At 35.6% G+C, this 16,612-nt stretch overlaps 1 protein-coding gene across 1 annotated transcript in view; it reads left to right on the top strand.

Annotated features, from left to right (window-relative positions):
• Positions 1–16,612, top strand: part of IL1RAPL1 (interleukin 1 receptor accessory protein like 1) — a 1,471,712-nt gene that overhangs the window by 1,438,444 nt on the left and 16,656 nt on the right. Inside the window, exon 9 of the mRNA XM_036270755.1 lies at positions 16,398–16,541. Coding sequence (XP_036126648.1) covers positions 16,398–16,541 — 144 coding nt within the window. The remainder of the gene's footprint in view (positions 1–16,397; positions 16,542–16,612) is intronic.

Here is a 16,612-nt window from a genome sequence, read left to right as displayed (position 1 = left end):
TAGCAGAGTGACACTTAAGTGTACAATAAATAGTAACTTTTATTATATTGTTTTAAAAAATCGTTTGCCTGCCTGACTCTGCAACTAGACATGGTCTCCTTTAAGGCAAGAAGCATATTTCATTTGTAATTTTATAACTAGAATTCAAAGCACTACACCTGGCACATTTAAGGCATTTACTAAACAAAAAGGAAATGAATGAGTAAATAAGTGATTGAAAAGAAAAAATGAATAGCAGTATCAAAGATATAAAGTAATAGATGATTTTTTTTAATTAATTTATTTTTTATCAATTTATTTTTGTTACAGATGTTTCTCCTTTTCCCCCCTTTGACTCCCTCCTCCCTATCCCCTCCCACGCCATCCCCAGCTTTGTTGTCCATGTCCATCGGTTATGCGTACATGCATATAAGTTCTGTGGTTTATCCCTTACCCCTCTCCTTCTGTGGAATGTCAGTCTGTACCCTACTTCTATGTCTCTTGGTCTATTTTGTTCATTGGTTTGTTTAGTTTATTATATCCCAGACATAAGTGAGATCATGTGATATTTGTCTTTCTCTGCTTGGCTTGTTTCGCTTAAGATAATATTTTCCAGGTCCCTCCATGTCATCTCAAAGGATAAGAGATCTTTCTTTCTTACCACTGCATACTACTCCATTGTGTATATGTACCACAGCTTTTTTATCCATTCATCTACTGATGGACACTTGGGCTGTGTCCAGATCTTAGCTATTGTAAATAGTGCTGCTATGAACATGGGGGTACATATATTCTTTCTGATTGGTGTTTCAGGATTCTTAGGATATATTCCTAGAAGTGGGATCACTGGGTCAAATGGCAATACAATTTTTAATTTTTGAGGTAACACCATATTGTTTTCCATAGTGACTGCACCAGTCTGCATTCCCACCAGCAGTGTACTAGGATCCCCTTTTCTCCACACCCTCACCAGCACTTGTTGTTTGATGATTTGTTGATGGCGGCCATTCTGACAGGTGTGAAGTGATACCTCATTGTTGTTTTAACGTGCATCTCTCTGAAGATTAATGATGTTGAGCATTTCTTTATATGTTTCTTGGCCATTTGTATGTCCTGTTTGGAGAGGTGTCTCTTTAGGTCCCCTCCCCATTTTTTAATTGGGTTCTTTATCTTCCTTTTGTTGAGTTGTGTGAATACTCTATATATTTTGGACATTCACCCCTTATCTGATGTCTCATTGGCAATTATGCTCTCCCATATAGTGGGTTACCTTTTCATTTTGATGGTTGTTTCTTTTGGTGTGCAGAAGCTTTTTAGTTTGATGTAGTCCCACGTGTTCATTTTCTCCTTTGTTTCTGTTGCCTTAGGTGATGTATCAGTGAAAATTCTGCTGCGTATGATGTCTGAAATTTTGTTGCCTGCATTTTCTTCTAGGATTTTTATGAAATCATGAGTCTATATTTAAATGCCAGTTGAATGCAAACTTTCCTAGTTCTATAGTCTATATAAGACTTATTGTCATTGTATTTATTAATGAAAGAATATTTCTAAATCAATGCTATGAAGTTGACCATTTTTTATAGAATGAATTTATGTTACCAAATTAATGGATTGTATATTAATAATTACTCCTTATCAGTTACTCGAACCTTCTGGTTGGCTATAAAAAGTGGGTCACAGAGATACTCTTGGAATTTTAGAGTGGGAATGTACAAAAATCTAACTTTTCATTAGAAAATTGACTTTGTTTTTAATCATCCAGTCATTCATTTAGTCAATACATATTCACTGAGCACCTATGTGTCAGATAGTTTTCAAGGAACTTAAATGAATAAAAAATATGAACAAAATAGACCAAAAAATTGCCCTGATAAAATTTAAATTCCAGTGGGATTAGACAGACAATAAACAATAATAAACTTTTACTAAGAAAATTATGTGTTATAGTATGTAGTGATAAAATGATATAGGAAAAAATAGAGAAAGAAAAGTAGAAAAAAATTCCAAGGTTAGGACATGTTTATGGAAGATCAAACCGAAGACTTTTTACAGATGACATAGAATAGCTGTAAATAATAGCTCAGCTGGTGTGGCTCGGTGGTTTAGAGTTGACCCATGTACCTAAGAGGTCATGGGTTCGATTCCTGGGTAGGACACATGCCCAGGGTATGGGCCCAATTTCCAATGTGGGGCATGCAGAAGGTGGCCAGTTAATATTCTCTCTCATCAATGTTTCTGTCTCTCCCTCTCCCTTCTTCTCTCTAAAATAAGTAAAGAAAAAAAAAAAAAAAGAATAGCTGTAAGTAATAAAAGTTTAATCCAAAAGTTATCAACTCAAAATACACTCTAATTACAATAACACTTGCAATAATGTGATTTTACCATTCCACCTGTTTTAGTTTTTAACTTTTTATTTTGCAAAAAAAAAAAACAAAACACCTGCAGATATTACAGAAAACCTGCAAAAAATAGTGCAATAGTTTTTCACCTATCCTCTCCAACTAGACACACTATTTTTTTTTTTTTAATCCTCACCCGAGGATATTTTTCTATTTATCTTCAGATAGAGTGTGAGAGACAGAGAGAGAGAGGGAGAGAAAGGGAGAGAGAGAGAAAGAAACATCGACATGAGAGGGACACATTGACTTGTTGCCTCCTGCAAGACCTCGACCAAGGCCTGGGACAAACTACAATCGAGATACATGCCCTTGGCCGGAATCAAACCCGTGACTCGGTCCACGGGCTGATGGGCTACGGCTGAGCCAAACCGCCCAGGGCATAGACCCACTAATTATTAACATTTTGCCACATGTGCCTTATCTCTCTTCATCTAAATAGGTAAATAAAAAGATAGAGTTACGCTTAGTATAGTAACACACAACACATATTATTGCTGATCCATATGAGAGTAAATCACAGACATTGTAACTAAATTCTTCAGTGTGAATCTCCTAAAAACAAGGATATTTTCTTACAAACCCAGAGTATATTTATCAAATTCAGGAAAATTAAAAATGTAAAGGGCTCTTTTCTAGTATATAGTCTATTTTCACATTTCAAAGATTGTCCCAATAATATCACTTATACCATATTGCCCATCCAGGATCATGCATTGCATTTAGTTGTCATGTCTTTTTAGTCTCTTTTAATCTGGGATGGTTCTTCAGCCTTTCTTTGTGTTTCATGGCACTGATATTTTTGCAGAGCAGAACCCACATTTTATTTTTTGTAGAATATCTCTCAGTTTGAGTTTGCCTGATACTTCCTCCTTTTTTTGATATTTACCTTTTTCCTGGCTGGAATACTACATAAATGATGTTGTACTTTCTCAATGCATCACATTAGGAGGTACATGATGCCAATTTGTCCCATTACCGATGATGTTGATTTTGGTTACTTCCTTAAGATAGTGTTCAATTTCCCCTTAATTATTAATAAATAGTCAGCGGGAAGGTACTGTAAGAGAGTGTGAACATCCTGCCTCATCAATTTTTCACCCAATAATTTTAGCTTCTTTTGATAATTCTTGCCTGAATCAATTATTATTAGGAAGGCAAAAAAATGATGATTTCTAACTCTATAATTCTGTTTATATTTACCAATTGACATTCTGCTCTAAGGGAGAGCTTTCCTCTTTATTAATTTATAATTAATATAAACACATGGATTCATATTTTATTAAATTACTGTAATTATTTATTTTAACTTGTCAACTTGTTTTTTAATACATACCATTTATGAATATTTCCTACTTCATAGGAAAAACAAAACAAAACATCCTTCCTATCTGGTTAGGAAGAGGAAAAACACATTCTAAGGGTAGACTCTAGCAAACTGTAAACATTCTAGCAAACATTTTTCCCTCTAGTATTTCATTTTATTTTTCATTTTTTTAATCCTCACCAGAGGATATTTCTCAATTTTTCTTCAGATAGAGTGGGGTGGAGGGGGAGAGAGAGAGAGAGAGGAAGAGACAGAGAAACATTGATGTGAGAGGGACACATGACTGGTTGCCTCCTGCACAACCCGAACCAGGGCTGGGGATACAAATGCAACCGAGGTATGTGCCCTCGACCAGAAAGATTCATTGGTCCACGGGCCAGCGCTCTACCTTTGAGCCAAACTGGCCAGGGCTATTTCTAATTTTTAATTGTATATTAACATGTAACAATTCAGCTCCAAGAACTTGTGGGAGCTTAGTCTAACTAGACCCTACTAATGGGTTCTATCCAGTAACCACATTTACATTCTTAATTGGCAGTAAACTAAAGTCAATTTGATACTTTGGCTGAAAACTTCTTTCTAAAATGGCAAAATATACTACTTTGAAGGTAAAAATTTTCCCAAATGTTTTGGTTTGGTTCATCAATCAAGTGCTACATTCAGAGACCATTTTCAATTGTATTATTATTTATTATTATTATATATACACTGCCTTATTCCAAAAAGCACTTTTGCAAGAGCAAAATGCTATTTTTACATACTAGTTTTTACCTTCCTGAAACATTTTTTTGCTATTATGTGACTAGCAATTCAGCTTCTTAATGTGTTACCAAAAAACATTATAACTGCTTCTACATTGCATTGATGTATTGTAGAACTGAGTTCACTATCTTGTAGGCTGAGCATAATTATCCTCCTGCTAGAAACAAATAAGTTATACTGCTCCAGAGAAATAAATATGCATATGAATTTATGTGAATGGATAAATCCTTATAAAGTTTAGCTCTTTATAACACAACAAAAGAAGAGGACATGTATTTGGTGAAGCTAATGAATAAACTGGGATTTTCTCCACAAACTTGCATTTTACCTCACATAAATCAGAACAGAGCATTCCAAAGGATTTATATAACGAATGAGCCAACTTTATGATAAACTATATAAGAATAAGTCACCTAAAATCATCAGTCATACCTTAAACAAGATTGTATATATAAGCAGAGAGAGATACAAAATAAAAACTCCAAGTGAAGAGTTCAAAAATACATATAAACTTTGATTTAACTTTGTTAACATCTTTACCTCTTCAAAGATACCTAGCAGAGTAAGTTTACACAAAATAACCCCAGATACAGGCCAATAACAAAAAAAAAATAGAATCCCAAACTATAGTAGGTAATTGCAGCAAGATTAGTGTAAACCAAATGTATTTACTATTTGCAATGTAATCCAATATACTAAGAGTTGGCATGCACTTTATTTTAATTAGCTGTTTATTTTAAAGGGTTGCTTGGTCCAACTGTCTTGATAAGAAAAAAATTGTAGTCATTGCTCAAAATGCTTGTAGCAAATCTAGTTTCAAATTGAAGCAATTTATTCTAAAAGCAGACTACCATTGCAGCAATAATCAATGTGTTTTCCCTTAGCCCATACTGGAGTTTTCCAAGGACTATTGTTAATTGCTTGTAACTAAATGACTACTGGTGCCCTTAGATGAAACTTTTTCATTTGTTGTGTTTAGCTAAATGCCAGTTTCCCTTGGGTTTGCCTAGTGAGTTGGCTTTACAATTTTTAATATTCAGTCTCAGTCCCTTAAAGGGGGCAAAGTCTATCATTATAATAAAATAACACAAAGACTAAACAGATTTTAAGAGGTCTGTACTTCCTCTTTCCATCCTCTGCTTTGAATTGTGCTGAAATGGAATCTTTTGATTTTTTAAATGCTGCCACTCCAAGCATCTTGAACTTGAGCTGAAAAGCAGATCTCATTTCAAAGGCAAAAAAAATGACATTTGCTGAAGCAACATCATTCACATTGTAATGTAAAGGTATTCTTTGGGATTAGTGTTCAGGTTTCTTTGGATATATTCCCAGAAATGGAATCACTGGGTCATAAGGAAGTTCCATTTTAATGTAAAGATAAAATACAGCAGTAGGCCCAAATCATTTCTTTTAACTGTAACAGAATTTAACACTTAATAATTTTAACACTTAACAATATTTCCCATAAGCAATAATGGGTAGCATTCATATTAATGAATGTGTCCAGCTTGGAGCAAAAGAAATGTGGAAACTAAATGTAATAACCATTTTCTTTGGGAACATTTATACATGCTTTATAAACCAATGTGAATAGCTTAAATTAAATGGAAAAAAATTTAACCTGCACATATTTATAATGTGAAGGCATATAAATTACCTTTGCATAAAAATAATGTAACTGAGGGGAGAAAAAATGTCAGCGGAGTGAATGGAAGCTACACAGACAATCTTCCAGGACCAAATAGAAATTACAACTGAAATAAAGACAAATCATTGGAAAAAAGCAACAGAAAAGCAGCGGGAAAGGACCATATAACCAGGGACATTGGTAGGACCGCAGAGACATGAGAGGGTGGGGGGCTGGGAGCCCACGGACAGCAGCAGTCTTAGTTGTGAGCGGCACCCTCAGGGTTAAAATCCCAAGCCCGCTCCACAGCACAGAGGGCCAGAACAGAGCACTGAATTGGCTACAGCCACTCACCTTGGGACTTGGAAAAGGGAAGGAAGACCGGACTGGAACTCTCTCAGGACACCTGAGATATGGAGGGCGCTCAGAGTTTTTGCTGAGTAGCAGTCACAATGATGGTGTCAGCTCGCTCCTTCCCAGAGTTGTGGGGAAAACCAACAGCCCTTCCTTTGGAGGTTCAGCCCTTCCAAGCGAGCCAAAGAAATGCAAATTGATACTTATTAACAACCAGCATCTGCCCCACCCTCTGAAAATCCTCTTACTCAAAATATTAGAGGGCTACATTCCAAGGCCCTGAGACTAATAGCCTCCAGGAAAAAGCTAGAAGATAACTGAACCTTTCTTGGGCTTGCAAATCTACCCAGGAAATTAACACTTGACAGTGGTCAAATCTACCCAGGAAATTAACACTTGACAGTGGTGTTTAACATGGGCCCTCCCACGCTCATCCAAACCCAAGAGAGGGAGCCACAAACAGCAGAACACCGACACCCACAGGGAAAATTTGGCAGGCTCCATACCCACTGAGATAGCCAAATAGTGAAACAAAAAAACAAATCCCAAATGAAAGAACAAGAGAACTCTACTGAAGATGAGATAAATGAAATGCAGTTAAGCTAGTGATCAGAGGTAGCATTCAGAGCCCTGATCTTGGGGAAGTACAACAGCATGAGTAAGGACATCAACACAATGAGTAAAGATATAGAAACATTGAAAATCAACCAATTGGAAATGAAAAACCATCAAGAAGAAATAAACAATGACATAGCAGAAATAAAGAACATATTGGAAGGACAAACCAGCTGACTAGAGGAAGCTGAGGACTAGATCAGTGAATTAGATGACAGGGTAGAAAAAAATCAACCAATCACAAAATGAAAAGAAAAAAATCAATGAAAAAACAGAAAGACAGCTTAAGAGAACTGTGGGACAACTAAACATAATAACATTTGCATCATAGGAGTCCCTGAAGAAGAAGAAAATGAACAAGGATTAGGGAATATATTTGAAGAAATAGTGAGAGAAAACTTCCCTAACTTGGTGAAGGAAGAAGGCATTCAAGTTCAAGAAGCACAGAGAGCCCCAAGAAAGAATTCAAATAGGCCCATACCAAGACACATAGTACTTAAAATGCCAAAAATTAAAGGCAAAGAGAGAAACCTAAAGGCAGCAAGAGATAACCAATAGGTTACCTACAAAGGAAACTCCATAAGGCTCTCAGCTGACTTCTTAACAGACACACTACAGGCCAGAAAGAAATGGCATGAAGTAATCATGGTCATAAAAAAGAAGGATCTGAATCGAAGAGTACAGTATCCAGCAAGGCTATCAATCAAAATAGAAGGTCAAATAAAGAGCTTCCCAAAGAAAAAAAAAAATGGCTAAAGGAATATATTAGCACCAAACCAGAACTGCAAGAAATATAAAAAGGACTACTGTAATAAGTAGAAGAATTAGGAAGAAAAATAAAACCACACTAAACAAAAATGGCAATAAATAAGTACATATCAATAATCACCTTAAATGTAAATGGTTTGATTGCTCCAATAAAAAACACAGAGTAGCTGACTGGATAAGAAAGCATGACTCACATATACGTTGTTTACAAGAGACCCACCTCAAGACAAAAGACTCACATAGGTTGAAAGTAAAGGAATAGAAAAAAATCTTCCAAGCAATTGGAAAGGAAAAAAAAAGCTGTGGTAGCAATACTCATATGTGATAAATTAGATTTCAAAATGAAGGCCATAACTAGAGACAAAGAAAACCACTGCATAATATTGAAAGAATCTATCCAACAGGATGATATAACCTTGGTAACCATATATGCACCCAATATAGGGACACCAAAATATATTTAAAAATCTTTTGGAGGACTTCAAAGGAGAAATCAACAGCAATACTATCATAGCAGGGGACTTCAACCCCCCACTGACATCGCTGGATAGATCATCTAGACAAAAAATTAACAAGGAGCCCTGGCCGATTTTGCTCAGTGGTTAGAGTGTCGGCATGTTGTCCACAGAGACCTGGGTTTGGTTCCCCCTAAGGGCTCGTACCTCAGTTACAGTTTGTTCCCGGGTCTGGTTGGTCATGCGGGTGGCAGCCACTTGATGTGTCCCTTTCACGTCGATGTTTCTCTCTCACTTTCTCTTCCTCTCTCTCCCTCCCCCTCTATCTGAAGAAAAAAAAATGGAAAAATGTCCTCAGGTGAGGATAAAAAAAAAAATTAACAAGGAAACACAAACTCTAAATGAAGTGCTAAGTCAAATGGATTTAATAGATATCTACAGAGAATTACACTCCAAAACTGTAGAATTCACATTCTTCTCAAGTGCACATGGGACATTCTCAAAGATAGACCACATGTTAGGGCACAAACTAAAGTCTCTAAAAGTTCAAGAAGATTTAAATCATATCAAACATCTTTTCAGATCACAATGGCATGAAACCATAAATCAATTGGAACAAGAACATGCAAAGACATTTGAAAACATGGAGGCTAAATAGCATGTTATTGAACAATGAATGGGTTACCATGGAGATCAAGGAGGAAATTTAAAACTTCCTGGAAACCAATGAAAATGAACACACAACAACACAAAATCTATGGAATGCAGCGATAGCAGTTCTGAAAGGGAATTTCATAGCACTACGGCCTACCTCAAGAAACAAGAAAAAATTTTAATAGACTACCTAACCTCACAACTTAAAGAACTAGACAGCAAACAAAAAGAAAACCCCGGAGCAAGTAGACGGAAGGAAATAGTAAAGATCATAGTAGAAATAAATGACATGGAGACCAAAAAAACAATTCAAAAAATCAAAGAAACAAAGAGCTGGTTCTTTGAAAAGATAAACAAGATTGATGGACCCTTAGCTAGACTCACCAAGAAACTAAGAGAGAGAACCCAAATACACAAAATCAGAAATGAAAGAGGAGAAATAATGACACCACAGAAATAAAAAGGATTGTTAACAAATATTATGAACAATTATATGGCAACAAATTCGACAATCTAAGTGAAATGGACAAATTTCTAGAAACACCTAGTCTCCCAAAACTGGACCGGGAACAGATAGAAAACTTGAACAGACCAATAACAACAGAAGAAATTGAAGATGTAATCAAGACTCTTCCAGTAAACAAAAGCCCAGGCCTGGACGGCTTCATGGGGGAATTTTACCGAACATTAGAAGAAGAACTAATACCCATTCTCCTCAAACTATTTCAAAAAATTCAAGAAGGAAGATATCCAAACTCGTTTTATGAGGCCAGTATAATTCTAATTCCCAAACCAGAAAAAGATACTACTAAGAAAGAAAACTACAGACCAATATCTCTGATGAACATAGATGCCAAAATCCTGAGCAAAATACTAGCAAATCGAATCCAGCAAAACATCAAAACAATTATTCACCATGACCAAGTGGAATTCATCTCAGGGATGCAAGGCTGGTACAATATTTGCAAATCAATAAATGTGATATACCACATAAACAAAATGAAACATAAAAATCATATGATCATATCAATAGATGCTGAAAAAGCATTTGACAAAATCCAGCACCCATTTCTGATAAAAACGCTCAGCAATGTGGGAATACAGGGATCATATATCAACACAATAAAGGCCATATATGAAAGACCTACAGCCAACATCATACTCAATGGGCAAAAACTAAAAGTATTTACTTTAAGAACAGGAACAAGACAAGGATGCCCACTTTTGCCACTCTTATTTAACATAGTACTGGAAGTCTCAGCCACAGCAATCAGACAGGAAGAAAAAAATAAAGTGATCCAAATTGGAAAGTAGGAAGTAAAACTGTCATTATTCACAGATGACATGATAGTATACATAGAAAACCCCAAAGACGCCATCAAAAATTTACTACACTTAATGAATGAATTTGGCAAAGTAGCAGGATACAAAATTACTGTCAAGAATTCGATGGCATTCCTATACACCAATGATGAACTCACGGAAAGAGAAACAAACAAAAAAAATCCCATTTACCATCACAGCAAAAATATTAAGATACCTAGGAATAAAATTAACCAAAGAAATAAAGGATCTATTCACAGAAAACTACTGGCCATTGAAAAATAAAATAGAGAAAGATATAAAAAAGTGAAATGTTCATATTACCCAAAGCAATCTATAGATTCAATGCAATCCCCATCAAAATACCAATGGCATACTTCACAGAACTAGAACAAAAATACTTCAAAAGTTCATAAGGAACCAAAAAGACTTCCAATAGCCACAACAATCTTGAAAAAAGAAAAAAGTTGGAGGGATCACAATACCGGATTTCAGGCTATACTACAAAGCCACTGTAATCAAAACAGCCTGGCACTGGCAAAAGAACAGGCATACATTCCAGTGGAACAGAACAGAGAAACCAGAAATGGACCCAAGGCAATATGCTCAATTAATATTTGACAAAGGGTGCAAGAGCATACAGTGGAATAAAGATAGCCTCTTTAATAATTAGTGTTGGGAAAAGTGGACAGCTACATGCAAAAAAATGAAACTAGACCATCAACTTACACCATACACAAATATAAACTCAAAATAGATTAAAGACTTAAATGTGACTCATGAATCCATAAAAATCCTAGAAGAAAATGTAGGCAACAAAATTTCAGACATCACATGCAGCAGAATTTTCACTGATACATCACCTAAGGCAATAGGAACAAAGGAGAAAATGAACACATGGGGATACATCAAACTCAAAAGCTTCTGCACAGCAAAAGATACAATCATCAAAAAAGAAATGCAACCCACTGTATGGGAGATCATAACTGCCAATTATATATCAGATAAGGGGTTAATTTCCAATATATATAGAGTGCTCATACAACTCAAAAAAAGGAAGACAAAGAACCCAATTAAAAAAATGGGCAGAGGAACTAAATAGACACCTCTCCAAACAGGACATACAAATGGCCAAGAGACATATGAAGAAATGCTCAACATCATTAATCATCAGAGAGATGCACATTAAAACAACAATGAGGTATCACTTCACACCTGTCAGAATGGCCACCATCAAGAAATCATCAAACAACAAGTGCTGGCAAGGGTGAGGAGAAAAGGGGACCCTAGTACACTGCTGGTGGGAATGCAGACTGGTACAGCCACTATGAAAAACATTATGTTGTTACCTCAAAAAATTAAAAATTGAATTGCCATTTGACCCAGTGATCCTACTTCTAGGAATATACCCTAAGAAGCCTGAAACACCAATCAGAAAGAATATATGTACCCCCATGTTCATAGCAGCACTATTTACAATAGCTAAGATCTGGAAAGAGTCCAAATGTCCATTAGTAGACGAATAGAGTACTATGCAGTTGTTAAGATCTCTTATCATTTGAGACGACATAGAGGGACCTGGAAAGTATTATCCTAAGTGAAACAAGCCAAGCGGAGAAAGAGAAATATCATGTGATCTCACTTATTTGTGGAATATAATGAACATATCAGTCTGAAGAACAGGGTAGTCCCAGAGACCTGGAAGTAAGGTACAGAGTGACAATTCCCAGAAGGAGGAGTCGGGGGGAGAAAAACCACAGAACTTATATGCATGTACGCATAACCCATGGACATGGACAACAAAGCTGGGGACAGGGTGGGGAGGGAGGAGGTGGAGGGTGTCAATGGGGGAAAAATAGAAACATCTGTAACAAAAATAAATAATAAATGAATAAATAAATAAACAAACAAACAAACATGTATGCATTTATTATTTGCAAAAATAAATTTTATAAATAATTTATAAGGGAAGACAAGCATACACCCAATGGGAAAAAAATGTAATTGAGAAGCAGGCACTGGTATGTGTACTATGTAGGAAAACACATTTCTTTTCTGACTTTCAGGGAAATTACAAGAACACTATGCTTCTGCATGTAAGTTTACAGAATTATCTGGGGGCATTTTGAGATAATCTCAGGATTTCAGTATCAACTTTTTCCTTGTAAATGCTACTTCTTTGGGCAAGTTTTTGGTATTATTATGAGTAAATGGCTATCAATATGACTCAGAAAACTTATTCTTGCTTATTACCCATACTCTAGGTATTTATAATTTTTTATATGTTTGTACCTTAAAAGAGGTATTCATTTTACACAAGACTACTTTTTAATTGCTTTGTTACATGGACACTGCTCTCTTTCTCTCATTACATTTCAGACAATACTATTGATTGGCCTACTGAATAGTATATAAAACTTTTCAAGTGTCTCATGACACCCTGAAATGGGAATCATTCACATTTGGGCAATTACTTCTTTAAAAAAAAGTAAAACGAGTTCACTTTTATATAATTTTATCTAATTTATATATATTCAATTTTTTTAAGTTTTTAGAAATTATATAGAGATCAGTATTATAAATGCCATGTGAAGAAAATGAGAATTCTGCTTATTGGATTAATAGAATTATGTTTCAGGCATAGTTGTTGTTGTTTTTTTTTTCTAAAGCTATTTGATTCGATATGGTTGTGTAGGCATGCTAGATGCCCAGGCCTAGTGTCTTGCCTCCAGAATCAAAGAGTATGCTTGGGGGTACCACAGAAGAACCATTCTCTGCTGGGGCAGTTATCAAAGCAGAGCAGTTGTCCTGACTTCCATCTTTCTTTACACCTTCTCCCCACATAGGCCTTGGGCTAGCTCTTACAGTGGCTCTTTTTTTTTTTTTTTAATTAAATTTTAAAGAATTGAAGTACATGCCCGGACAGTGTGGCTACTCAGTGGCTGAGCGTCGACCCATGCACCAAGAGGTTGCTGTTTTGATTCCCAGTCAGGGCACATACCCAGGTGTAAGCCAAATCCCCAGTGGGGGGTATGCAGGAGGGGGACAATCAATGTTCTCTCTCACAAATGTTTCTATATCTCTCTTCCTTTCCCTTCCTCTCTCTCTAAAAAATAAAAATAAAAAATTGAACTATGATTAATAAGATAAAATGCATAGATCATAACTGTCACTCAATGAGTTTTGACAAATGTGTATCCTTGTGTATCTACACCCCCCAAAAATACAGAATATTTCTTGCACCTCAGAAAGTTTTCTCTTGCCTCTTTGCAATAAACTTTATCATAACCCATCAACAAAGCAATCATTTTGTGATTTCTATAACTATGCTTTATTTTGGACTGTTCTGGATTTTGTTTAATAGAATTGTAGAAAATGTATTACTTTGTGTCTGGCTCCGTTCACCTGATATCATTTTGTGAGATTCATGCATGTTGCATGTATCAGTAGTTTATTCCTTGTGCTGCTGAGTATATTCTAGCACATGAACACACAATAGTTTATTATCTCCTGTTCAGTATTTGGGTTGTTTCCAGTTGTGGCTACTTTGAATAAGACTATTCTGAACATTCTTATACAAATTTTCTTGTGGACATCTGCTTATATTTCCTTTGGGTAAATACTCAGGAATGCAATTGCTGCTGATAGGGTACATTTAACATTTAACATCATTAGAAAGTACCTCAAATTTTCTAATATAGTAGTACCATTGAGCAGTTCCACTAGCAATGTTTGGGAGTGGATGTTAAGCGTTCTTCATTAGTTTTCCTTTTTTCCCCCCACAAGAAATTTTAGAATGATAAATTCCAAGTGTTTAATGTGTTAAATTAGAAAATTGAATGAATCTTAAAAGAAGCCATAGTCCAGCTTATCTCTCTTCATATTCAATGTAATTTAAAGCAGAATTTTCTGATACATAAATTAGCCTATGGACATAAGTTTGAGTTTTGTACAGGCTTCTATGTGTGGTGGAGTTTAATACACATAGAACGAGTCTTGAGAGAACAAGACTCATTGCACCCCACAGAATTATCTACCCATTTATTTTTTCTTTTCACATAGTATTGGGAAAACACACTAAATAGCATTTTGTATTTCATTTCTGGTACTTTTTTGGTACTATTTTGTGTTGTCTCTCACAAGAGTTAACAGATAAAGCTGTATGATATTTATAAATATAAAATATTAAATTTCCTGGAGGTATTTTTCAGTATTTCATACCTCATATTAAATTTGCTTAGACTCTAAGTGATTTAATAGCTCACTTTATTTTTTTTCTGTATTGATTTTTAGAGAGAGAGGAAGTGAGAGGAAGAGAGAGAGAGAAACATCGATGAGAGAGAACATTGATTGGCGGCCTCCTGCATGCCCCCCATTGCGGATTGTGCCCACAACCTGGGCATGTGCCCTGACCGGGAATCGAACTGGAAACCTCTTGGTGCATGGGTCAACACTCAACCTCTGAGCCACACTAGCCAGACATATTTTTTTTCTTAAATTCATAAAGTCAAATAACTTTTTCTAATGTTTTCTTCTATGTCTCTTTTAATTTTAATAAGAGCAGGAGAACACTCCAATAAACAGTAGTTATACATGTTTGTTTATTAAACTGTTGAATTATATATGAAGGACTAGAAAATGAGAAGTATGGCTAAGTTTTTTCCTGCAATTATCACAGAAAAGTGACATCCACCTGCAAATACACACACACACACACACACACACACAATGTTCTTGTGAGAAAATGATGGCCACGCTTTTCAGATTATTTATTACCGCTATTGCACTATACTCATGATGATTTCACCACATTACAAAATTTCAGGAATGATTTTGTAATCCACGAGTAGTCATTACTACAAAACCATATATTAAAGTTCTCAAGCTAAGTAAACATTGACTGTTACAAAATTAGACAACCCACTAGGGGAGTCTAAATTAAAAAATCAAAAATACCATTATTGTAGTGCCACAATTTCAGGAATATTTATCTTTAATTATAATGAAGGAAAATAGTACTTTTCAAGGTACTTTTCAACTTCAGGGAACAATGGTTAGCGGTCAGTAACAACATTTGGAGTATGATGATCAAGAATAACATGAATACAAAGGCAATTAGTTAAAGTGAGCATCAAAGTCTGTGCATTCTGGCTTAATGTTTAGATACCATTAGCCTTGGATTTGTTACAATGTTCATGAATTCTAAAGGAGAGAAAAAAATGAGTGAATATTTCATTCCAAAAAACTTCCTGATAATTTTTCATATAATTTAAACATTTCATAGGAATACGAGACCTTGTGTACAGTGAATGGCAAGAAAATATTTTTTGTAGAATGTAGAAACATACCTAGTGAAAGGGGAAATGAAAACAAAAAAACATTTTACATAGCTTAGTGAAAAGAAAATACCCCCAACATTGTCTGGTATAACATCAACTAGGTGGACTACTTCTTGAACCCTAGTAAGCATTCGGTCTCTAAGACTATAGTAGGACACATTAGCACCACTTTATTCAGAAAGATGATAGGACAGGAGTCATTGCTCCTGGCAAGAACCAGCAGACAATATTGATTACGTGGTCTACCCAACAATCTCTGCAACAGTCCACACTACCCCTCAGAAGTGGTGCTTTTTTGCTCCTTACCTCTCCTCAGCCCCAGCCCCCAGGTGACAGCTCAGGAGAGAAGGATAAAAACTCCCATTGTGTGAGTTCAGAAGCCATGCTGGCTTAAAAGCTTCGTATCAACAGAAACCAACACTACGAGCATAACTTATAGAATTCTTACAAGTGATATGTTTGTATATAAGAGTTAATGCAGTTAGGCAAGCCTAAAATTATTTTCCCCATCAGGTATGTATAATTCTGTCAGTCCAAATGCATTCTACCAACATAGGTTCATTTTTACCATAAGCAATGTTGCTTAGCAACAACATAGTAACCACATACTACCTCATCTGGTTACCAAGGAAATAAAGCTAGAAAGTTATCAAAAGGTTAAATTGTCATGCAAAAAGGAAAGGGGTTGTATTAATTCATTGCCCACATCTGGTCTCATCTACAAAACTGAAATCAAGTTGAATTTATGATTTGAGGTATGAATATGGTGTAATTCTCTCTTATGGTTTTTTTCCCTAGAGCTGATGTACACAGTTGAACTTGCTGGAGGACTTGGTGCTATCCTTTTGCTGCTTGTTTGTTTGGTAACCATCTACAAGTGTTACAAAATAGAAATCATGCTCTTCTATAGGAATCATTTTGGAACTGAGGAGCTGGATGGAGGTAAGATGAGTTCTCTCTTTTAATGTTTTTCTGAATATTGTTATTTGTTTCCTGTCTTTGTTTTATTGAGG

The sequence above is a fragment of the Molossus molossus genome, unplaced genomic scaffold, assembly GCF_014108415.1.
Source record: "Molossus molossus isolate mMolMol1 unplaced genomic scaffold, mMolMol1.p scaffold_m16_p_2, whole genome shotgun sequence".
Classification (NCBI taxonomy): Eukaryota; Metazoa; Chordata; class Mammalia; order Chiroptera; family Molossidae; genus Molossus; species Molossus molossus.
Note: the sequence above shows the minus strand (reverse complement) of the source record. Positions and strands in the feature narration are given on the sequence as shown.